The sequence below is a fragment of the Pipistrellus hanaki genome (assembly GCF_964339955.1).
Source record: "Pipistrellus hanaki genome assembly, chromosome: 5".
In the NCBI taxonomy this organism is placed as follows: Eukaryota; Metazoa; Chordata; class Mammalia; order Chiroptera; family Vespertilionidae; genus Pipistrellus; species Pipistrellus hanaki.
In genome coordinates this window covers 34,480,508-34,505,838 of record NC_140507.1, presented here as the reverse complement: position 1 = coordinate 34,505,838, position 25,331 = coordinate 34,480,508, and the positions used below count along the sequence as shown (strand labels likewise).

General features: G+C 39.4%; 1 protein-coding gene across 10 annotated transcripts in view; it reads right to left on the bottom strand.

Annotated features, from left to right (window-relative positions):
- NSD1 (nuclear receptor binding SET domain protein 1) overlaps positions 1–25,331 on the bottom strand; it is a 116,304-nt gene that overhangs the window by 69,960 nt on the left and 21,013 nt on the right. For all 10 annotated transcript variants that reach the window (XM_084886544.1, XM_084886540.1, XM_084886539.1 and 7 more), the window contains 3 exons: positions 13,323–13,458; positions 10,412–10,584; positions 4,615–7,174 (listed from right to left, as the gene is read on the bottom strand). In XM_084886544.1, coding sequence (XP_084742670.1) covers positions 4,615–7,174; positions 10,412–10,584; positions 13,323–13,458 — 2,869 coding nt within the window. The remainder of the gene's footprint in view (positions 1–4,614; positions 7,175–10,411; positions 10,585–13,322; positions 13,459–25,331) is intronic.

Genomic DNA, 25,331 nt, shown 5'->3' with positions numbered 1-25,331 from the left:
AAGAATATTTGTATACATGTTAATCTTGTTATAATCAGAGTCTGTATAGGTTCTGGATCAGTCTCGCCATTAGAGGACAGCCGTCCTACTCAGCCCCAGCTTTTTCCTTCTATCTCTGTCTGTCTTTCATTTTTCAATCCCCAGCCGCCCCTACTCAGGAACTGGATCACTCACTCTCTAGCCGCGTTGGACGTAGAAAAGAGAGAAATATTTATAAGTACACATAAAACATTGTCCAAGAGAGATCATGTAATAGACTACAAAACAATTTCAGAAGATTGAAATTATACCAAGCATCATTTCTAATCACACTGGAATGAAACTAGAAACCAATGGCAGTTGGAAAATTGGAAAAATCAAGCATGTGGAAAATAATGCACTCTTAAACAAACCAATGGGTCTAAGATGAGATTCCATTAAAATTATTAAAATATCTTGAGACAGCCGAAACCGGTTTGGCTCAGTGGTAGAGCGTTGGTCTGCAGACTGAAGGGTCCCGGGTTCGATTCCAGTCAAGGGCATGTACCTTGGTTGCAGACACATCCCCGGTGGGGGGTGTGCAAGAGGCAGCTGGTCGATGTTTCTCATCGACATTTCTAGCTCTCTATCCCTCTCTCCTCCTCTCTGTAAAAAATCAATAAAATATATTTAAAAAATATATATATCTTGAAACAAATGAAAATAAAAACACAATATGCCAATACTTATCAGATGCAGAAAAGTACTAAGCAGAAAGTGCCTACATTAAGAAAAAAGAAAGGTACTATAATAAATCAACAACCTAACTATATACCCCTAAGAATGAGAAAAAGAACAAACTAAACTCAGTGTTAGCAAAAGGAAGTAAATAAATATTAGAGTAAAAATAAACAAAATAGAGAATTAAAAAGTATCAACAAAACTAAGGCATCTTTTTCTCAAGAAAGAACTGCCCTAACCAGTTCAGCTCAGTGGATAGAGCATCAGCCTGCATACTCAAGAGTCCCTGGTTCCATTCCAGTCAAGGGCGTGTACCTTGATTGCTGGCACCTACCCAGTAGGGAGTGTGGAGGAGGCAGCTGATCGATGTTTCTCACTCGCTATCCCTCTCCCTTCCTCTCTGTAAAAAAATCAATAAAATATATTTAAAGAAAAAACTGACAACCCTTTAGCTCAGTGATCAGAAACCGCGCAGCTCAAGAGCCACATGCGGCTCTTTGGCCCCTTGAGTGTTCTAACGCCACTTCTTCAAAATAGACTTGCTCAGGTCAAAAACAGACTTCTGCGCATGGGTCACAAAGTTTCAATAGCACTGTTTCCACACGTGGTATTTTGTAGAAGAGCCCGGGCTAGGGCTCCCAATGGCATTTTTTTATAGAAATAGAAAAAAAAATCCAATCTAAAATTAACACAAAATCTCAAAAGATCCCAAAGTAACTTTGACAATGAAAAATAAAAATGGAGCCCTAACCAGTTTGGCTCAGTGGATAGAGTGTCAGCCTGTGGGCTGAAGGGTGCCAGGTTCGATTCCAGTCAAGGGCACTTACCTGGGTTGCAGTCTCGATCCCCAGTGGGGGGCGTGCAGGAGGCAGCCAATCAATGATTCTCTCTCATCATTGATGTCTCTATCTCTTTCCCTCTTCCTTCCTCTCTGAAATCAAAATATTTTTTATTTTTTTTTAAAGTACGAAGAAGTGAAAAATTGCGTCTCTGAATGGTTTGCCTCAAAATAAAAAGTCCTGTTAGGACGGTATCCACAAATTACCTGAAAGATGGGGGAAATGTGTAGCTAGCAATGGACATTACTTTAAATAAAGCACTTTTGCCGAAACCGGTTTGGCTCAGTGGATAGAGCGTCAGCCTGCAGACTGAAAGGTCCCAGGTTCGATTCCGGTCAAGGGCATATACCTTGGTTGCGGGCACATCCCCAATGTGGGGTGTGCAAGAGGCAGCTGATCGATGATTCTCTCTCATCAATTTCTAACTCTCTATCCCTCTCTCTTCCTCTCTGTAAAAAAAAAATCAATAAAATATATTTTTTATAAATAAATAAATAAATAAATAAAGCATTTTGATGTTTCTCTTGAAATTGTTTTCTTTTAATCCGCATTATTAACTGGTACACCTGGTACAATAATCAAAGCAATATGAGCTTATCATCAAGATCAGACTCAGGAAACAATGGAATAAAATAGAATCCAGAAGTAAACCCTTACATGTATAACCAAATTACTGATCCCCAGTAAGGGGCATGCAAGAAGCAGCCAAGTGATATTTCTCTCTCATCATCTAAAAGCGTAAGGTAATATGCTAATTAGACCATTAGACCATCAGCTGGAGGGAAGGCCAGGCCCTGGAGGGAAGCCAGAGCTGGCAGCAAGGGGAAGGAAGGTCTACTATTGCATGAATTTTTTTGCATCAGGCCTCTAGTTGATGTATAAAAATATATTTGAGCCCAAACCGGTTTGGCTCAGTGGATAGAGCGTAGGCCTGCGGACTGAAAGATCCCAGGTTCGATTCTGGTCAAGGGCATGTACCTTGGTTGCGGGCACATCCCCAGTAGGGGGTGTGTAAGAGGCAGCTGATCGATGATTCTCTCTCATCGATGTTTCTAACTCTGTCCCTCTCTCTTCCTCTCTGTAAAAAATCAATAAAATATATTAAAAAAAAAAAAAAAAAATATATATATATATATATATATATATATATGGGGAAAAAGAAAAGAAACATCTACTTAAATTCTTTGCCCATTTTTATATTTATTTTTAGTATGTTTTTTATTTCAGAGAGGAAGGGAGGCGAGAGGGATAGAAATATCAATGATGAGAAACATCAGTAGGCTGCCTCCTGCATGCCCACCTGGGATGGAGTTCGCAACCTGGGCATATGCCCTGACTGGGAATCAAGCTGTGATCTCATGACTCACAGGTCAATGCTCAACCACTGAACGACCCTGGATGGGTGAATAGATGTTTCTTCAAAGAAGATATACAAATGGCCCAAAAGCATTATGGAAAATGCTCAACATTACTAATTATCAGGAACTGTAAATCAAAACAAAAATGCATTATCACCTCACACCTGTTATGAAAATAAAAAAATTAAAATAACAATTGTCAAGGATGTGGAGAGATTGGAACCCTATAGCACTGTTGAAGCCACTGGAATAAAAGTATGAAGATTCCTGAAAACAACTTATAAAGAGAATTTTCATATGATTCAACAATACCACTTCGGGGTATATATCTAAAAGAATTAAAAACACACTCTGGCCAGTGTTGTTCAATGGTTAGAGGGTCAACTGGCCCACCAAAGGGTCTTGAGTTCGATTTCCAGTCAAGGGCACATGCCTGGGTTGCAGGTTCCATTGCTGCCCTGGTCGAGCGCTTGTGAGAGTCAATCAATGTGTCTCTTATATCGATGTCTCTCGAGAGTCTCTCTCTCTCTCAAAATTCAATGGAAAAAATATCCTCAGGTTAGGATTAACAACAACAAAAACGCACCAAAAAAGTAGATTTGGTTCATACACAAAATAAGAGATTAATAATAAAAAAATAAAGTGTTTTGCATACTCACAACTGTAAACTCTGCTTTAAAAAAGGGGGGGGGGGAGGGGGAATCCTATTATGTGAATGAACCTTGAGGACACTACACTAAATGAAATAACCCAATCACAAAAAGACAAATACTACAACTCCATTTACATAAGGTAGCCCTAGCTGGTTTGGCTCAGGGGTTTGAGTGTCAGCCTGTGGACTGAAGGGTCTCAGGTTCAATTCTGGTCAAGGGCACATGCAAGTTGCAGCTTGATCCCTGGCCCTGGTTGGGGCGCATTCGGGGAGGCAACTAATCAATATGTCTCTCACATCGATGTTTCTCTCTGTCTCTCCACCTCCCTTTCACTCTAAAAAACAATGGATATAAATAAATAAACAACAAATAAATAAATGCCAATGGAAAAATATCCTTGGGTGAGGATTAACAACAACAAAATACATGAGGTATCTATAGCAATCAAATGTATAGAAACAAAAACAGAATGGTGGTTGCTAGGGTTGGTCAAAGGAGGAAATGGAAAGTTATTGTTCAATACGTGTTTCCCCGAAAATAAGACATCCTCTGAAAATAAGTCCTAGCGCATGGAAAGATAAGACATCTCCTGAAAATAAGACCTAGCGCAACTTTGGGAGAAAAAATTAATACAAGACACTGTTTTATTTTCGGGGAAACAGGGTAACAGATGAACCTACCTTAAGTTGTGGTCAAAGGAAGCTTAACGTTCAATAAAATCTATTTAATTTTTGTAAAATAACAATTGAACTTAACTGGGCTCAAAGCTTCTCAACTACATACAATATCAGATTGAATACAGAAAAAGTTCACAGATTTAAAAGTAGGAAACACAACAAAATGTTCGAAACTTACCAAAAACAAGAGGAAAAACATAGAGCATAACTTGTTAAAAGTATATGAAAGACTGGTCCTCAGAACTCAGACTCTTCTGCAACAGCCCTTTCTTCAAGTGATAATCAATTCTTCCCTCCCAATTTACACTTAGCCCTTCCATTAACAACTTCAAAGAGGATTATGTCATCACTTCCTTTAATCACTTTCCATGAAGTCAGAAATTCTTACCTGGTTCAGGAAGCTCAGGCTGGGGGGTCAAAGTGGGAATTGTTGGTTCCTTTTCCATCTCCTCAGTGTTGGCACTGGATTTATCACAAGCATTCAGCAGTGGCTCAACTGAATCAAAGTGGCCAGTGTGGTTTGGATCTGTCAGCACATCCTCCAATATGTCCGTTGAAGGAGGAGGTCTCTGCTCTGGGAACTCACCCCCGTTCTTTACCGGGTCAGCAGAAAGCGAGACCCCAAAGGAACCCTCAGAGTTTTCTTTCTCCCTAAATCTGTTAGTGCGCTTACGAGGTTTAGTGCGCCTTTGGTTTAAACGCTGCCACCGCTTTTTAGGTACTACTTGATTAACACCATTGGGTTCATCATTGTCACTGTTCATTTCAGAGTCCAGCTCTGGACCTTTTCTGTTTTCAAAGATGGGGCCTTTTTCAATTTTATCAGGCTCAGACTGGTTGACTTTGTTGTCAAAATGAGTATCGGAAAAATGGGCACTGTCTTCACTTGTTAAGTGGCCCATTAATTGAAGGGGTTCTTCTTTAGCAGGGTCTTCTCCACCTCTCAAGGAGCCCTTCTCGGAGGCTGCATTCTGTCTGTCTCCAGGCAGTGCAGACTCTGGAATCACAGCTGGAATCCGGTTCAATTTTCTCTTGCGCTCTGTCTTTAAGGCTTTATGGTTCGCTGTGTTCTTTCCCATCTGACCTGAAAAACCATCCTGCAATTTGGATGATGGCTTTGATCGCCCACAGTTGCGCCTAGTAACACAGTTTGAACGACTCTTGCCAGAAGCAGGGAGGTCTTTTCTGTCAGACACTAAGCCAGGCAGGGAGGCAGACAACTCCCCAGACAGTGCAGAGTCACCCCCACTGGGGCTAGGATAGACTGGATCCTGAGTGCCATCCCCATTTTTCTCTGAATTATGATTGGAGGCTCCTGAAACTAAAACCTTAGAAGTCCCTAGAGGACTACTGGTAGAACAGTCTCCAAGACCCGGGCTCCGATAGGAGACCACATTTTGAGCAGTCATTAACCGTTGCTCCTTGGTCTTACTATCATGCATATCTTTCAACATCATTAGCAATGTACTGAATTTATAGTCTGGTTCAATAGGTATATGATTCTGACTAGAGGCAGAAGAAAAAAGTAATGGTTTTGGTGGCTTTGATGTTCCAGATTCACTGACATCTTCACTTAAGGATCTATAAGAGAGTTCTTTCAACTCAGACAGAACGTGTTTCACCACTGCTGTTTCTATATCATTCGAATCTCTGGTTTTCTCATGCATGTTGCTCAGTAGTTTTAGCCCATCCCCTTTCCCACTTTTGGAAATGCTGGCCAAAGGAGAGCCTTTGGTATCAGAAGAACAGCATTTCAAACTGCAGTCTTCATTTGTAACTGGAGGTTCTACAGCTGGATTTTCTTTATGTTTGCACTTTATACTTCGGATCTTGGGCTGTTTGCTTTTCGAGTGTAACAGAGCTTGATTTGTAGACCCACCCTTTATTAGTGAGTTCTCACTGCAAATGCTTGATGGGGTATTGAATTTTGTAGAGAAACCATCATTTCTAAAATCCATTTGGGGTTTGCGGACAAGAGTGGACACTTTAAAATCAGAGAGATTAGCCTGAGATGTCTCAGTTCCAGACTCTGCTGTCTTAGTACAATCTGTTAAGTGGTCTGTGAGTGAGTTAGTAATGACGGACTTCTGCTTTGCTTTTATCTTAGTGTTTGTGGCAGGATACCTGGAATACTTTACCTTTTCATTTTTCGGCAAGGACATGTTCTCTGTTCTATCAAAAGCATCTGTAATTTCAAGGACACTGTTATCAGAATCTGAACTGTGATCTATGGGATCTAGATCACTGCTTCCATCATCAGAAGTACTACAAATACTAATGGAATCACTTCGTTTTTCTTCATCACCTGCTTTAATATAGCAGAGCTGTACTTTTGAACTACACACCAGACCTTGTTGAAGTTTCTTCTTCTCCCCAGAACGTTTAGAAATCAAGGCACCCTCAGACAAGCCCAGTAAAGAGTCACAATTTGAAGTCTCAAATTCTTTCTTTGCAGGGTTTTTTGCACAAGAAGAAAACAGAAAACTTCCTGGGGCACTGCTGCCCCCTGTGAGGCTGTTTGCTATCCTGGAAAGTTCATTAGAGGCCTGCTTATCACATACATCCCCAGAAATAAAGTTTATGCCAAGGTTCTCTGGAATCTTTCCCCTCCGTTCTTCCTTATTTGCTTCAAACTGCATGTGGCCCTTTTTCACACAAATCCTTTTTGGATTATCAGTGCTCTTTCTGGCTCGAGACTTAGCACAAGGCTTTTCCTTCTCATCTGCAGAATGTTCAGAGTCAAAAGCCAGAGATTTCAAGCAGCCATTAAGCAACAGGTCATGTTCTGATTCAGGATCATTTGTACAGTCCTCAAATGGCATATCCTCTTCACTGTCCAATTTGATTGAACTGCTAACACATTTCCGGTTCTTTGACCCTTTGGGAACATCATACTGTTCAGCAAGACCAACACTGGCTTCCCATTTACTCAAAATTTTCTGAGGAACCTTAAATTTAAAGGAGAAAAAAGTTATTACTTATCAAAGAAATGGGAGAAGGAAACAGGGCGATGTTCAATGAACACTTCACAAATCAGTTTTTCAAAGTCTTATTGCACTTCTTCAAGGCCCTTTTATGGCACCAGTTAGGTGATTAACACTTACAGCTCACCCACAGCTTAATTAATGGAGATTCCTCAACACTACATTACCACTAGGATCTATCATTAGAGGAAAGGTTTATCTAATAAACCTTTCTCCATTCTCCCTGCCTTTGTAAGCACAAGAGTGGACCATAAGTTGGACTACAACATTACATTACTAATTTAACATCATATTACCAAATCAGGAAATAACCAGACCCTTCCAACTTATCCCTCTATACCTTAAATAACGATATATTTACTTCCCCACTTATGAAAGCCAAACATTTGCTCAGCTGCATAAGAGAGAGAATAAAAGGCTACATAAAGAAGATAAATATGAAAAAATGAGAAAAATAAAAATAAGTGGGTCAGACCTGTCCTAGGACACCTGAAATTTTAACCTCTGGTTATCAGTAGGTCCTTAATTAATCAAGATTCTTCTATACATGACATGTTACCTGGATTATAACCAAGCAGTCTCCTAGATTTAATGATGTCATCCAGAGACACCAAAACACTCTGGGTATAACAAATATTACACTTTTTATGGAATGCTTCACGAATTTCTGTGTCATCTTTGTGTGGAGGCCATGCTAATCTTCTCTGTATCTCAGTTTTAGTATATGTGCTGCTGAAGCGAGCACAATATATTCTTATCTTAATTTCTAACAGTATGAGGACATTAAGACTCTGTGAAATATACCCAACTTTCCAGGCCCCCTTTTCTCTCCTTGGCTTCATGAAATAGATATTAGTCATGGTTCTAACCATCACTTAGTGTTCACAAATTACTTTAATACTTGTGAAGGGATATTCTGCTGAGCATGTAAAAATTCAGGACACTATATAGATAGCCTCCTCTTATAATATCATCTGGTTTATTTTACAAGCACACATATACCTGTCAATTCTCAGAAGTGTGATCAGAGTAAATAAATTTTCCAGAACCTGAAAGATCTAATGAACTTTTTAATCTACACAGTAGTTGTTTAATGTACACAGCTAAAGGCTTGGCACAAAAACTCTTGACACCAACTGACCGACTAGCACCCAAAGTGTTAGATAGTATATACTTATTAGCCTTCTTAATCCTAACAGCAGCAAACACTAGTTGTTTTAGAGCAGTGGTTGCCAATCGGAGGCCCACAGACCACTGGTGATCTGTGAGGTCCGAAAGGTTGGTGACCACTGTTTTAGAGCATCAACCTTATGCCATATTAAATATTTATAATTACTTCGAATCCACACAATAGTTGCACAAGAATGTATAATGATTATACTAGTTTTTGAGTTAAAGACACTAAATCAGCCGTGGCTGATTTTGCTACAGTTGGTAGGGCATCGACCCATGCACAGAAAGATTGCTGGTTGGATTCCCAGTCATGGCACATGCCGAGGTTGTGGGCTCAATTCCAAGTAAAGGGCATGGGAAAGGCAACAGATCAATGTTTTGCTCTCTCTTTCCATTCCTCTATCTCACTCTAAAACTCGATAAAAATATTTTTAAAACGAACTCACCCTGGCTGATTTTGCTCAGGCTCAGTGGTTAGAGCGTTGGCCCTCAGACCAAGGGGTCGCAGATTCAATTCCTGGTCAAGGTCAAGGGCACATACCTCGATTGTGAGCTCAATCCCAGTCAAGGGGCATGCAGGAAGCAACCATCAATGTCTCCATATCAACGTTTCTCACTCTCCCCTCTCCCCCTGCTTCCACTCTCTAAAAATTAATGGAAAAATATCCTCGGGTGAGGATTTAAAAAAAAATTTTTTAATAAACAAAAAGAACTCAAATTAAAAATTAGTAGGGACTGCATATCGATTCTAAATTATCCTAGTCATGATTTCAAAGAGTCTCAAGTTCAATTCCCAGTAAAAGGCACATACCTAGGTTGTGGGTTCGATCCCTGGCCCTGGTCAGGGAATGTTTGGGAGGCAATCAATCAATTTCTTTCTCTCTTTCTCCCTCTCTCCCTCCCTCCCTCCTTCCTTCCCCCTTCCACTCTCTCTAAAAATCAATAAAAAAAATAATATCCTCAAGTGAGGGTTAACAAACAAGCAAAAAAAACATAACCAGGTATGGCCCTGGCCGTTGTTACTCAATGGTTAGAGTTTTGGCCTGCATACCAAAGTGACGTGGGTTTGATTTCAGATCAAGGGCATATACCAGTGTTGCAGGTTCGACCTTCAGCCCTGTTTGGGGCACATGGGGAAAATGTTCATCAACTGCCTCCCTTACATGCCCTGACCAGAAATTGGGGACAAATCAATCAATGTGTCTCTCTCACATTGATGTTTCTGTCTCTCTATTCCTTCCAATATCTCTAAAAATCAATGGGGAAAAAAATATCCTTGAGTGGAGATTAACAAAAAACAAACATAACCAAAAAAAAAACAATAAAAAAACCATAACCAGGTATGAAACTACAATCTGAAGCACTAATAACTGAACACAAAAATCAAAACAAATAAAACAAAAACATTTAAAGCTTTATCTTTCCCATTTTTAAAAAAATATATATTTTATTGATTTTGTATAGAGAGGAAGGGAGAGAGATAGTTAGAAACATCGATGAGAGTCATCGATCAGCTGTCTCTTGCACAGCCCCCACTGGGGAAATGCTCGCAACCAAGGTACATGCCCCTGACCGGAATCGAACCCGGGACCTTTCAGTCCCCAAGCCGATGCTCTATCCATTGAGCCAAACCGGTTTCGGCTATCTTTCCCATTTTAAAAAGAAATAATTAATCCAGAGAGTAAGGAATTTCATTTTGATGATCAGTTTCTTTTTACATAAGATATAACCAAAGAAGATTGCTTTTGTCATGCTGTACTGTCATATGTAAGTGACACGGCAAAAATTAACTGGTATCATTTCTCAAAAAATTGAGCATAAATATTTGGAAGGCTAGCCCCATTTCATCTCTGCAAAAAAAAACCCTTGCTTTCTACCTATTTTCTCACAAATATCCATCTACCAAAGGGAATAAACTTGTATTTCAAAAATAGAATGCTTCTTCCTTGCCTTCTCTATGCCTACCCTCCAGAAGATAATTTGAGAGGCTTTTGTTCTTTTGTGTATGTATTTTGTTTTGTTTTTTACCTTATGCCTATATCCTTTTTCTTTTTGCTTCCCTCTTCTCCTAAGGACAGGTAGCTCTTCAAACTGATGTCTGCCTTCAAACATGACAATTGCTTTTCCAGCCACCCAGGCTCTCTCAGAAGGGTCTCCAAAAGCTTCCACATAGTATTGTCGATAAGGTCTCCGGTTGGAAACTAGATAAAGATAAAAAACAGTGTCATTACTTTAAAAAGATGATTGTTTATCATTAAGATAACACCCTCACACACACACACACACACACACACACACACACACACACACACACCCCACTGTCGCCAAAGAAGCCCCTGTCACCAAAGAAGCCCCCCAAAATCAATAAGCTAAAAAACCTGCAGGACAAGAAACTCTGCCATAGGTCAGATAGAAGGAGGGAAAATATTTAATATGTTTTTATTGATTTCAGAGAGAGGAACAGAAAGAGAGAGATAGAAATATCAATGACAGAGAATCATCAATCAGCTGCCTCCTACACACCTCCACTGGGATAGAGCCCAAAATCTGGGCAGATACCCCAACTAGAATCGAACCATGACCTCATGGTTCATAGGTCAACAATCAACCACTGAGCGACACAGGCCCGCCAAGATACCTTTTTTTTAATCCTCACCCAACGATATGTTTTTATTTACTTGAGAGAGAGAGAGAGAGAGGAAGAAACTCATATTAAAAATATATTTATAATAAAAGAAATATTATTATCCCCCTACACGCCATGACCAGAAACTGGGGATAAAGTCTGCAACCTCTTTGGATTATGGGAAAACACTCCAACAAATGAACTACATGGCCAGGGCAAGATACCATTTTATAAAAACAGTGAATTATAAAGGTCTTTAGGCAACTCAATATTCAATATGCAATATATAAAATTAAATCTACCAATCCCACTTTTGGTAAATCATTGTACAGATAAATGGACATGTATATATGAAATACACAGTATTTCTTGCATTACTTGCGTGTACACACAAACACATGTATGTATACACAAGTATGTACGTGTGTGTGTGTGTGTGTGTGTGTGTGTGTGTGTATATATATATCTTATCTTTACAACACAAAATTAGAAACAAGTTAGCATCCATCAACAGGGGAATTGGTTATATAAAGTATAGCGTATTTAAAAAGTGGAAAAACTATGCAGCTATTAAAAAAAAAAGGAAGTTTTAATGCACTACTGGGGAAAAACTCTAGGAAGTTAAAAAAAAAAAAAAAAAGCTACTGTGGAACAAAGGTACAATGTGCGACTTATGTTAAAATTAAAAGGGTAGGTATGGTAAGAGATCAACCGAAGGACTTGTATACATTCATATAAGCATAACCAATGGACACAAGACATAGGGTAGGGTGGGGGGTGAGGGCATGTGCGCAGGGAGGGGGGGGCATAGGGGAGGCCGGGAGAAGGTCAATGGGGAAGAAAAAGGAGACATATGTACTATTATTTGTAATACTTTAAACAATAAAATTAAATTAAAAGGGTAGGGATATGAGAATATATGTATATTTATAGAAACAGTCATAACAATTGGTTTGAAAGGAAGGGTAAAGAATGGAACAGATCGACCCCAGCTGGTTGGCTCAGTGGATAGAGCATTGGCCTGTGAACTGAAGAGTCACAGGTTCAATTCCAGTCAGGGGCACATGCCTAGGTTGCAGGTTCCATCCCCAGTGGGGGGCATGCAGCAGGCAACCAATCAATGATTCTCTCTCATCAATGATATTTCTACCTCTCCTTTCTTCCTCTCTGAAATCAATAAAAACATATCAATAATAAAAGAAACATTTTTAAAAATATATATTTTATTGATTTTTTACAGAGTGGAAGAGAGAGGGATAGAGAGTAAGAAACATCGATGAGAGAGAAATATCCATCAGCTGCCTCCTGCACACCCCCTACCGGGGATGTGCCCTCAACCAAGGCACATGCCCTTGACCAGAATCGAACCTGGGACCCTTCAGTCCACAGGCCGACGCTCTATCCACTGAGCCAAACCAGTTTTGGCTAAAAGAAACATTTTTTAAAAAAGAATGGAACAGCCAAAACCGGTCTGGCTCAGTGGATAGAGCATCGGCCTTCAGACTGAAAGGTCCCAGGTTCAATTCCGGTCAAGGGCATGTACCTTGGTTGCGGGCACACCCCCAATGCTGGGTGTGCAGGAGGCAGCTGATGGATGTTTCTCTCTCATCAATGTTTCTAACTCTCTATCCCTCTTCCTTCGTCTCTGTAAAAAAAATCAATAAAAATATATTAAAAAGAAAGAATGGAACAGATCAGAGAAAAAGGAATAAGATGAGTTTTTGAATCTTGCGCATATATAACCTATTCAAAAACTAAAAAATATATTAAAACTATAGTAAAATCATAAACCATCTTAATAGAAAAAAGGGAGCAAAGATAAATTTTCAGATCTTTTCTTATATCATTTTAATGATCAATCATTTGAAATTCAAAGAGAATAAGCAATCTAAGTTATTAATGGTAATATTCTAAATCAAGACTTTAAAATATGAAATAATTTATAACTTATACTCATTTTTATAACTGTTTTAGCTTTAACAAAAAAACCACAATATAAAAACTAAAGATTAAAGTAGAAAAACAAATATACTGAAAAGGATTCTAGACGATGTAAACTTTAGGTAAAGCCTGACATTTTCCTGGCATCTACAGATAGAATAATTGAAAAAGTTTAAATTATAGAGTAAAATAAAACAAACATATAAAAAAATCCAAAAAAATAAAATAAATTAGTAATAACCCATTCATGAAATGCTCAGAGGTAAAAATGGATTACTGCTAAAAGCAACAAAAATTGGGTTATACTTAAGGGAACTGCGAGTTTATCATCCCAAACTGTTTCTTATCATGTGAAATCAACTGAAATATTACCTTTCATTTTTGAGTGTGTGTTAATCAACGGATCAGAACAAATCCTGCAGGGCCACCATGGGCGTCTCTTGAATTTTGCCCAGATGAGATCTCCAACTTCATACTTCAGTGGCGTTGACTTTTTCTTGGGCTGACACTTTAGACAGACAAAACATCGACATCAATAAGAATCAAACTTTTTCCCATTAGCTTTCTAAGAAAACAATGCCTAAAATATTCTAGATGAAAACACTCCAGCTTAACAATAATTACAACTAAAATGCTTTGTCTTAATTGTTCATAACATAGCCCTTTACACAGTAGTAAATCTTAACTTGTATTTGTTTTATAGAAGTAATCTATCCATATTCTGGGAAAATAAATCAGCTGTTTTAATTTATAAAGAACTAAAAACTGAAATAAACAGAAACACACCAAGGAAAAGATTAACTTTGTTCTAGTCCTCAGATCACAGCACAACATGGGGGTAGGGTGGAGAGAAAATCATAAAAAGAAACTGTAACAATGTCAAGAGAGTGTGATTCTAGTACATTATTTGTCAATTATATCTCATTAAAACCAGGGTGGGGAGTAGACTGTGGTCCCTTCTGAAGGTGAGTCTACATTCTTCCCAAACAGACATCCTATTTATTAGTGAACAATAATGGAACAAATGAAATAACCCTGAAAGGTACAGGCTAGATTCCAGCAATGTCAATACAACCAACTTGGTTATTTCACAGGACATGCAGGAGAGGCTGCATCCAGAACAGCGCACTGCACAGCTCCAAAGGACAACATTCATGTGGAATACAATGTGCATCAAGCTCCTTTGGACTTGTCCAATGCAGAGACCATAAGTTAATCTTTTCTCAAAAAATAGTATCTGATTACCTCCATTTCGGATCTAAATCCATATCCATGCTTTTAACACCTAATAAACAGTACAGATCTCCTGCCTTCCTTCCCTCAGACTTAATCTTCCCTCCTTAATGCTGAAAATACTATCCACCTAGCACAGATTAAGTATTCAAAAAGAGTAAGCTGAGTGAACTAATATAATTCAAATAAAAATAACAATGTCTGAGCCGAGACCGGTTTGGCTCAATGGATAGAGCGTCGGCTTGGGGACTGAAGGGACCCAGGTTCGATTCCGGTCAGGGGCATGTACCTTGGCTGCGGGCATATCCCCAGTAGGGGGTGTGTAAGAGGCAGCTGATCGATGACTCTCTCTCATCGATGTTTCTAGCTCTCTATCTCTCTCCCTTCCTCTCTGTACAAAATCAATAAAATATATTTAAAAAATAAAAAATAAAAAAATAACAATGTCTGAGGCTTAAAAATATCAAACAACTGGGTTCAATTTAATGACTTATAAGTTACCATTTGAGTTTTTAGACTATTCACACAGAACTAAGTTAAATTTCACAGAATGACTTTACTTAAAATACTGATTATTTCCTTCATGTATATAGTTACTAGGAAATGAGACAAACTACATCTTATTATATAAATTTTTTAAAGCCCAACAGGCCATTTTTGCCTGTTATCCATTTGCAAGTTATCAGGAAAAAAAACATGACTTCAAGGCTACATGGCTTTGGAACTTTAAAACCATGATACCAAGATAGGTGGAAAAAACAAATATTTACTTGCCTCTACTGAAAACTACAATTTGAGTGGGTTTCTCACAAATTTTTTACATAATTTTATTTGTGATCAATTAATTTGTCAATTATTGCTAAATATGAAATTTGCTTGTTTATTCAAGTCCTAAATTCTAATCAAACCTCGGTTTTCAAACATCTCAAAACAACTCAGACTTAGTTGTTCACAGAAAAAAAAATGTTGTGGAGCAAAACTTGAGTTTTTGACCTTTCAAGCTGATACTCCAGCGTGACAAAGTCTCTCAGGCAACAAAGGAGAGAATGCTTTTGTTGCTGGTGCATATCCTCAATTAGTATAATTTTAAAACATAAAGAGGCCAACAAGTGTGCTAATGTGCTAAGGGTGTGAAAGTGCTCACATAACAAGAATCACAGGCAACTGAATAGGTAGAAAAACTGTTATTGATTGTATAAACAAAAAGCAGTTAGCTGGTGACAGCATTTCCAAGGCAGTGACATGTGAAAAATTCTTTTCAGGACAGTAGGGGGTTTGATACATTTAACAGAAGAACTGTTTATTTGTAAACTGTGTATTAGACATGTACTGTATATAAAAACATTAAAATGGAATAACTTGGGGGTTTGGAATGGATTAGTTCAATTTACATTATTTCTAATGGGGAAAAATGATTTGGTTTTCGAACAAATTGCTTCTTGAACAGCCTTCCAGAATGAATTAAGTTTGAGAAAAGAGGTTCCACTGTAACTTTAAATAAACTAACATTTACTTGGTTTTTGCTATGTGACAAGCACAGCTCCCCCTTTAATCCTCTTAAGATAGACACTGTGTTATTACTCCTATCCTATCTAATAAAAGAGTAATATGCAGATTGACCATCACTCCAACACACAAGATGGCTGCCCCCATGTGGTCAAAGATTCCTGCCCCCATGTGGACACAAGATGGCCACCACAAGATGGCCAGCAGGGGAGGGCAGTTGGAAGGCACCAGGCCTGCAAGGGAGGGCAGTTGAGAGGGACCAGGCCTGCAAGGGAGGGCAGTTGGAGACGATCAACCCTGCAGGGGAGGGCAGTTAGGGGTTGCCAGACCAGCAGAGGAGGGAAGCTGGAGGCAAACAGGCTGGCAGGGGAGCGGTTAGGGGATGATCAGGCTGGCAATCAGGAAGGCAGGCAGGTGAGCAGTTGGGAGCCAGCAGTCCTGGATTGTGAGATGGATGTCCGACTGCAGTTGACATCCCTCGAGGGGTCCCAGATTGGAGAGGGTGCAGGCTGGGCTGAGGGACACCCCCCCCCCACTCCCCATGCACGAATTTCGTGCACCGGGCCTCTAGTTTTACTATATACCTTTAGTCAAATAGTAGTGAGTGATTTAGTAAGTGGCAGAGCCAGGATTCAAAGCTAGGCCATCCAGCTCTGGATCCCAAACTCTTAACCACTACCTTATTATCCAATAACAATAAAAATCCATTATTATTACATGCTTTATGACAAATACAGCCATAATCAATCTATGATATGATGTTGGTTCTGTCTTGCCCTACTACTACAAATAATTATACTATCAGGAAGTATAACTATAAAACACATGCCTTCCATAGGTAGTGGAGAAAGAACATAAATGCTAACAGGTAAAGAAGCCAGAATCACACTATCAGACAAGGTCATAATGAGCTTTGTCCTCTGATTTCATCACAAATTATGTTACCTTAAACAAGCCAATTAAGTCTGCCTTAGTCTCCTAATCCATGAAACCAGGAAAAGACACACCTACTCTACCACAAACCATCAACATGAAATAACTATTCATTCCACTCCTAATATTTTCACCCAAAGAAAATAATCCAATGTAAAAGCTTGTAGAACGATATTTTAGGCAATTATTTACAACAAAAAGTTAATGCCCAGCCCAGACCGGTGTGGCTCAGTTGGTTGGAGCATTATCCCATACCAAAAGGTGGCAGGTTTGATTTACCATGAGGATTCCTGCCCAGGCTTCCGGTTCCAACCCCTCCTCCCACAAAATCCAACTGTTAAAGATAGACAAAAATTCCGAACGAAAGAGATGCCTCCGAACATGAAAACAGAGAAAATAAGAACAAGAGAGTTAAAAAAGAAATAAATATAACTCTTAAAATTTCACCTTGGGAAGAAAGACTCCCAAATAATTCTTGTTAAACTCACAAAGCTCAACAAGAGACGCAAGGATGAATTCCTGATCCCAAAATGCTTGGGGAATAACAGAAGACTGGAGAGAAAAATTAGACTTACAGAAATTATAGCAAAAATTGGCTAAGAATTCACCAGAACTAATCCACTAGTCCAGAAAATTCTGAGAATAAACAAACAGAAATCTATACCTAGACACATCAAAATATTACAAACAAAACCAAACACTTTAAAAAGTATCTTATTAGTTGCCTCTAATAACATAGCCTCAAAATATTAAAAGCAAAAACTGTCATAACTATAAGAAAAAATTATAATCATAGGGGAAATAAACCTCTCAGTAATTAACAAAATAAGAAAAAAAAATCACCAAGGGTTTAAAATTTTCAGCATCACGCTCCAGGTGGTTTGGCTCAGTGGACAGAGCATCGGCCTGTGGACTGAAGGGTCCCAGTTTTAATTCCAGTCAAGGGCACATGCCCGTGTTGCAGGCTAGATTCCCAGTAGGGGGCATGCAGGAGGCAGCCAATCAGTGATTCTCTCTTATCATTAATCTCTCTCTCTCTCTCTTTCTCTCTCTCTCTCTCTCTCTCTCTCTTTCTCTCTCTCTCTCTTCCCCCTACCTCTTCCGCTCCCTCTCCCTTCCTCTCTGAAATCAATACAAACATATTAAACAAGTAAATAAATAAAATAAAATTTTCAGCATCAAGAATAACAAACTTGCCCTAATGAATACATAAAATTCCTACACTCCCATTGTGGAATATACATTTTTTCCAAGCACAGGATATACTTATAAATATTTACCATGTACTAGGCTATAAACTACTTGCTCAACCAATTTGAAAGGACTGGAATCATTTGGAATATTAACTGTCCATAAGTAATTAAGTTAGTAGTTAATTACAAAAAACATAACTAGAATATGTCTATGTTAGGAAATGAACAAGTATATTGTTAAATAATCTTTAGATCAAAGAATAAATCATAATAAACATTAGAAAATATCCCCATACTAGGGATCGAGCCACCAAAGAGGATATCCAACAAACAGCCACGCCGGCTAATACTTTACTAGCTATTGTTGATAATCTCTTACTGTGCCTAATTTATAAGTTAACTTTATCATAGGTATATACAGGAAAAAGCATTATATATGAGATAAGATATATATATTTTATCTGATCCCAAGATGGGGATGAGATAAGGTGAGGATAAAAAAAAAACCAAAAAAAACAGCAGGTTACAGTTCAATTCCCCAGCAGAACACATGTCCAGGTTGCAGCTGAACTGACCCCCAGAGCGAGGTGTGGAGGCAGCCACTGATGATTCTCTCTCGTCAATGATGTTTCTATCCCTCTGTTCCTCTTTCTGAAATCAGTAAGAAAAATGTATTTTTTAATTACATGGGAAGCAGAAAAAAGAAAAATTAAAAATAAGAAATATACCCAGTCAGCATGATTCAGTGATTGACAGTTGACCTATGAACCAGGAGGTCAAGGATCAAATTCCGGGTTTCAGGCTTGATCCCTGGTGGGAGGCAGCTGGTCAATAATTTTCTCTCATCATTGATGTTTCTATCTCTCTCTCTCCCTCTTCCTTCCTCTCTGAAATTAATAAAGATATATATTCTTAAAAAGAATAAAAAAGGCAAAACCTTTAAAGATGCTATTACCACTATAAAAAAATTAAATGTACATAATAAAGGACTACACAAATTTTAAATGTTATGTATAATATACTCTGGTAGGGTTTTTTATTCCTTTTTATACTTTTTAAAAATAATGTAATTGTTTTTTGCAATTTGGGTATAAAAGATATCAGTAAAACTTGCCAAATAAGGTTTTTAATTTCTCTCATTGCTCCTCTAGTTATTTGAGGATATATTGTTTTAATAAAACTAAAAAAAACCTTAGGTCACTTGATAATAGAGACTTATTATTTTATCTCTGTCTCACAGTAGGGGATGCTCAGATAATGTTTGCTGAGTTAACTTTAGTTTAACTAATTCATGGGCAGGCAGGCGAGTGTGATGTAAGCACTGTAGCTATTAGCTTATATAATCATTGTAAATGTTAGCTTATATTATTTTAAAACTTTGAATTTAGAAGCCTTGTTCTTCCTTCTCTATTCAGGCCTGATTCTACCCTAAGTAGCAACACACAAGGGTTCTATTTATTTTTACCTTAATTATTAGTATGAAACCATTTTGAAAGAGTATAGCATAATGGTTAAAAGCATGGGTTCTCCTCGTGCACTGCTGGTGGGAATGCAGACTGGTGCAACCACTGTGGAGAACAGTGTGGAGTTTCCTCAAAAAACTGAAAATGGAACTCCCATTTGACCCAGTAATCCCACTTCTAGGAATAAATCCCAAGAATCTAGAAACACCAAACAGAAAGGATATATGCACCCCTATGTTCATAGCAGCACAATCTACAATAGCCAGAACTTGGAAACAGCCTAGGTGCCCATCAGCAGATGATTGGATCCAAAAACTATGGTACATCTACACAATGGAATACTATGCTGCCATAAAAAAGAAGGAATTCTCATCATTTGCAGCAACCTGGATGGAATTGGAGAACATCATGCTGAGTGAAATAAGCCAATCAATGAAAGAGAAACACCACATGACCTCACTCATTTGTGGATGATAAAGAACATTATAAATTGATGAACCAAGAGACAGATATAGAGACAGTAAAACAACAGGCAGACTGTCGAATTACAGTGGGGAGGGGAGGAAGATCTGGGGGAGATAGTAGATCAACCGAAGAACTTGTGTACATCCATATAGGTTCAACCAATGGACATGGAACTCTGGGGAGGGAGGGTATGTACGGGAGGGAGGGAGGAAGGGGGGGCAAAAAAAAAAATCAATAAAATAAAATATATTAAAAAAAAAAAAAAAAGAGCAAGGGGTCCAGAAACTCGAAGAACTTGGTTACTAAAGCTAAACCCTCCTCAGGCTCTCCCATGGATTACAAATTTATATTATATTTCTAGTCTCTTTGTTAATTTACATGCAGCCCTTATCCAGATTCCTGATGCTGATATCACCCTGGTAGAAGGTGGGGAAACAGGGGGAGGGGGGCACGGTAAGAGATCAACCAAAGGACTTGTATGCGTACTTATAAGCATAACGAATGGGCACAGACACCAGGGGGTGAGGGCATGTGCTGAAGGGTGGAGGTGGCCAATGGGGGGAAAAGGAGACATATGTAATATTATCTGTAATACTTTAAACAATAAAGAATTAAAATAAAAATAATAATAATAATAAAAAAAAGCATGGGTTCTCAGGAATCATACTTCATAAAGTTGTTTAAAGTGCCTGTGACATAGTAACAATTGAAAAGACACTTGCTATATTACTCACTGTATTTCTTCGCATAGATATATTATTGCAATTATTTTAACCTCTACTAATACTATGTTTACAGAAAAAATATTTCAAATTCCAAATATGAACTAAAAATATTTAAATGTAAATACAACTTAGCAATAAAAACTTTTAATGTCAATCAAATGAAGTACATATCATTTACACAAAGCCCTCTATAAACTGGCCCCAATCTGCCCACACTAGCTTATTTTTTATCTATAAAATCTAACATGAGTGTAATCTGCATTAATATTTCCTCATACTGCCTCAGTATGCCCTACTTCGTTATACTGTTAAAGTATGTCCTGCCTGCCGAAACCGGTTTGGCTCAGTGGATAGAGCATCAGCCTGCAGACTGAAAGGTCCCGGGTTCGATTCCGGTCACGGGCATGTACCTTGGTTGTGGGCACATCCCCAGTAAGGGGTGTGCAAGAAGCAGCTGATTGATGATTCTCTCTCATGGATGTTTCTAACTCTCTATCCCTCTCTTCCTCTCTGTAAAAAATCAATAAAATATATTTTTTTAATAAATAAATAAATAAATATGTCCTGCCTGGCCAGTGTGGCTCAGTAGTTGAGCGTCGGTCTAAGAATCATAAGAAGGTCACATTTTCATTCCCGAGCAGGCACATGCCCGGGTTGTGAGCTCGATCCCCAGTGAGGGCGGGCAAGAGGCAGCTGATCAATGATTCTCTCATATCATTGATATTTCTCTCTCTCTCTTGCTCTCCTCCTCTCTGAAATCAATAAAAATATTTTTTAAATAAATATGTCCCATGCTTGCCTGGCCAGTGTGCCTCGGTGCTTGACGTCAACCTATGAACCAAAGATCACAGTTCGATTCCTGATCAGCGCACATGCCCTGGTTTCAGGATCCACCCCCAGTAGGGGGTGTGCCGGAGGTAGCCTATCAATGTTTGTCTCTTGTAAATGATGTTTCTATTTATCTCTTCCTTCCTCTTTGAAATCAACAAAAATATATTTTTTAAAAGTTAAAAATAACTCTGTCCCATGCTTCCTTAAAGAACAAACCCTTTCCTATTCAACCTACTCCCACAGCATCTTGCCTCTTCGGCAGTGCTGTTTTACAGTAGAGATGCAGCTACTGCCCCTGTTACTAAGGACTACCTTGGATCATTTTTTACTAGGGAAACTACAATACATGATAAACATATGTAGACACAACATTATCAAACCCAAAACGCTAACAGATCATTTCATTTTCTTTTGGGCCAGCTTAAATTTAATAGTAAGATTTATATTATATTGTAACTAAAAATGAATGTCTATTCTGAGGGATAACGAAGACTATGAAAGGCAGAGGGACAAATGACTTGTCTAAGTCTAGAAGTAAAAAGGGAAAGAAGATAAATAGCCACACTATCCTACACATTTGTAAACCACTAAATCTTTAAAGTCTTAATTTCCATGGAAGGGAGGGGCAATGTTAAAATATGTACACAAATAATAAAATGTGAAAGAAGAAATAAATAAATAAAGTCTTAATTTCCTTTGGTTATATTTAAATTAGAAATTATACACAATAAAAATATAATCAGCCTGACCTCGCCAAGATCTAGAGCCCTTTAACAAAAAACAGAGATTAGAGACCATCGTTTTCTGACTCCTACTGCAATGCACCAACCACAGAACACAGAAGCGAAATGGAATACTTAGTCTCCTTCCACTAATCCTTTCTAACTAGCAGACTGGGTCAGAGGTCAGTCTGTTAACTTTTGCTGAGAAGAGAATGGGACCTGAGGCCCAGGTAAACAAATCTAGCAAGGAGTTAAGATAGGTGATCTCTGGCATCATTACAATTTTATTTTATTTTATTTTAATATATTTTATTGATTTTTTATAGAGAGGAAGAGAGAGGGATAGAGAGTCAGAAACATCGATGAGAGACAATCATCGATCAGCTGCCTCTTGCAAACACCCTACTGGGGATGTGCCCGCAACCAAGTGCATGACCCCGACAGGAATCGAACCCGGGACCCTTCAGTCTGCAGGCCAACGCTCTATCCACTGAGCCAAACCCAAACCGGTTTCAGCCATCATTACAATTTTAGCCTGCGGCTATCTAAGGCAAAATACTAAAAGATTATTGTTTTAAAGTTAACTGTTTCTGAATAAGTAAAGACCCTTGCTTAGTAGACAGATCCCAGAAACAATAGATTAAAGAGAAAGCCCGGACAATATGTCAAAGGAAATCACTTAAGTCTTGGAAAAGTACAGAGTAAAAGGAGGAAATTGTCCAAATGAAAGCTGGAAAGCAAAGGTAGGCTGGTCATGGAAACTGGTATATGTAGGACCATATAGTAACACTGAGGCTATGAGACTATCAGCAGAAGCCCAGCCTAGAGCACTGAAGCTGCTGAGAAAGAGCAGCCTGATAAAGAGGTAGAAGAGAAACCTAGGAGGCCAAGAAATTCCTGCTAGCCCAGGCCTTTGGCTTAAGCCTTATAAATCCTCAGACTCACAATAAAAGAGTTTTAATGACAGTGCAAAAGACAGGCCTGGATATTTAAAGGAGGAAGAAAAGCTATATTATCTGATCTAAGCCAACAAAAGAAACTGCTATAGCAACTGCTGTATGTTATAGAAACTGAAGGATTCTATCATTAGTTCAGGGCCTTCCATGGTCTCTAAACCAGTGAGTGGTGGGCAAACTGCTCTAGACCATAGACATTTCCCCTACAATAGAAATCCAGTGACAAACCATTCTGACATATTTTTTTCTTTCAATATTTGAGAACCTACTAGGCACCCAGCAAGTTTAATTTTATCATTACATCATCACGTAACTTGGTTATGACATGGGATTTATTTTTCCTTTGACTTCTGCTTTAGTCTGTGCCTTTTGGGGATTTGTTTCTGAGTGTTGGAAGAAGCAAATAAATGGCTCTCAACACTGGCTGCACCTCAGAATGACCTGAGAAGTTTTATAAAATAACATAGCCCCATCCCACAGGCCTGGGGGTTCTTCTGACAGACACAGTACATCTGGAATTTTTTTAAATATATATTTTTTATTTATTTCAGAAAAGGAGAGAAAAGATAGAAATGTCATAATGAGAATCACTGATCCACTATATCCTACTTGCCCCCCATTGGGGATGGAGCCACACCCCAGGCACATGCCCAGACCAGGAATAGAACCATGATCTCCTGGTGGACAGTCAATACCACTGAACCACATAGTCCAGATGGCACCTAATTTTTTAAAAATCCCATGGGTAATTCTGATAGTTATCTTTAGAAACAAATGTATCATATAGCTAGCTAGCATCTATATATATAAAAGCCCAGTGACCGGAACGATGGAATGACCAGAAAGACCAAAATGGCCAAAACTGGTTTGGCTCAATGGATAAGAGTCGGCTTGCGGACTGAAAGGTCCCAGGTTCAATTCCGGTCAAGGGCATGTACCTTGGTTGCAGGCACATCCCTAGTAGGGGGGTGTGCAGGAGGCAGCTGATCGATGTTTCTCTCTCATCGATGTTTCTGGCTCTCTATTCCTCTCCCTTCCTCCCTGTGAAAAAAATCAATAAAATATATTAATATATATATAAAAAAAAAAAAAAAAAAAAAAAAGACCAAAATGACCAGTGGCTATGATGTGCACTGCGGCAGCCAACCAGCCCCATCTGGGCCCCAATCAGCCCTCCGCCCCTGGACAGCCTGGCCCCTGATCAGCCCCCAATACCCCAATCGAGGGCTGGGCTGGCCAGCCAACAGCCTGCAGGCCCTCCATCATCCACCCCTGCCCCCAACTGGCCCTCAACACCTCAATCAGGGACAAGGCCAGCCAGCCAACAACCTGCAGTCCCTCCCCCTGACTGGTCCAACCCCCGATCAGTCCCCAATACCCCGATTGGGGGCGGGGCTAGCTGACAAACTGCCTGTGGCCTCTCCCCTACTCCTCACCAGCCCAGCCTGATGAGGCCCCATCAGAGTGGGCCGGTTAGACCCCACCCATGCATGAATTCGTGCACTGGGCCTCAAGTGTATACTAATAAAAGGGTAATATGCTAATTAGATCTAGAGACCTTCTGGGCATCCTTTCGGACAAAGCCATGGTGGCAGGACTGATGCAGAGGCAGTTAGGGGCAATCAGGCCAAAGGGGAGGGTAGTTGGGGGTGATCGGGCAAGCGGGAGGGGGGGGCGGGGGCAAGTGGGGGCGATCAGACCAGCAGAGGGAGGGGGGCAGTTGGGGGCTAGCAAGCTGGGAGGCATAGTTAGGGACGATCAGGTAGGCAGGCAGGTGAGCAGTTAGGAGCCAGCAGTCCCAGATTTGCGAGAGGGATGGGGCTAAACCGGCAGTCTGACATCTCCTAAAGAGGTCCTAGATTGGAAAGGGTGCATGCCAGGCTGAGGGACACACCCCCCGCCCCCATGCATGAATTCGTGCACCAGGCCTCTAGTATTCATATATTTGTTTCTCTTTTAAACCTCGTAGTGAAAATGAGGCAGACAGGTATAGAATCTGAGGCTCAGAAATGGGAAGTGAGACAAAACCGGTTTGGCTCAGTGGTAGAGCGTCGGTCTGCGGACTGAAAGGTCCCAGGTTCGATTCCAATCAAGGGCATGTACCTTGGTTGCTGGCACATCCCTGGTAGGGGATGTGCAAGAGGCAGCTGGTCGATGTTTCTCTCTCATTGACATTTCTAGCTCTTTCTCTCCCTTCCTCTCTGTAAAAAATCAATAAAATATATTTTTTTTAAAAAGAAAGAAATGGGAAGTGAGCTAGCTAAATACTAAACGGAGCCACGTATGTGCTCCATTTAATTGCCTGTGTTCCTTCCGCTAGGTCACAATACAGAAAAACAAATAAAAATATCACT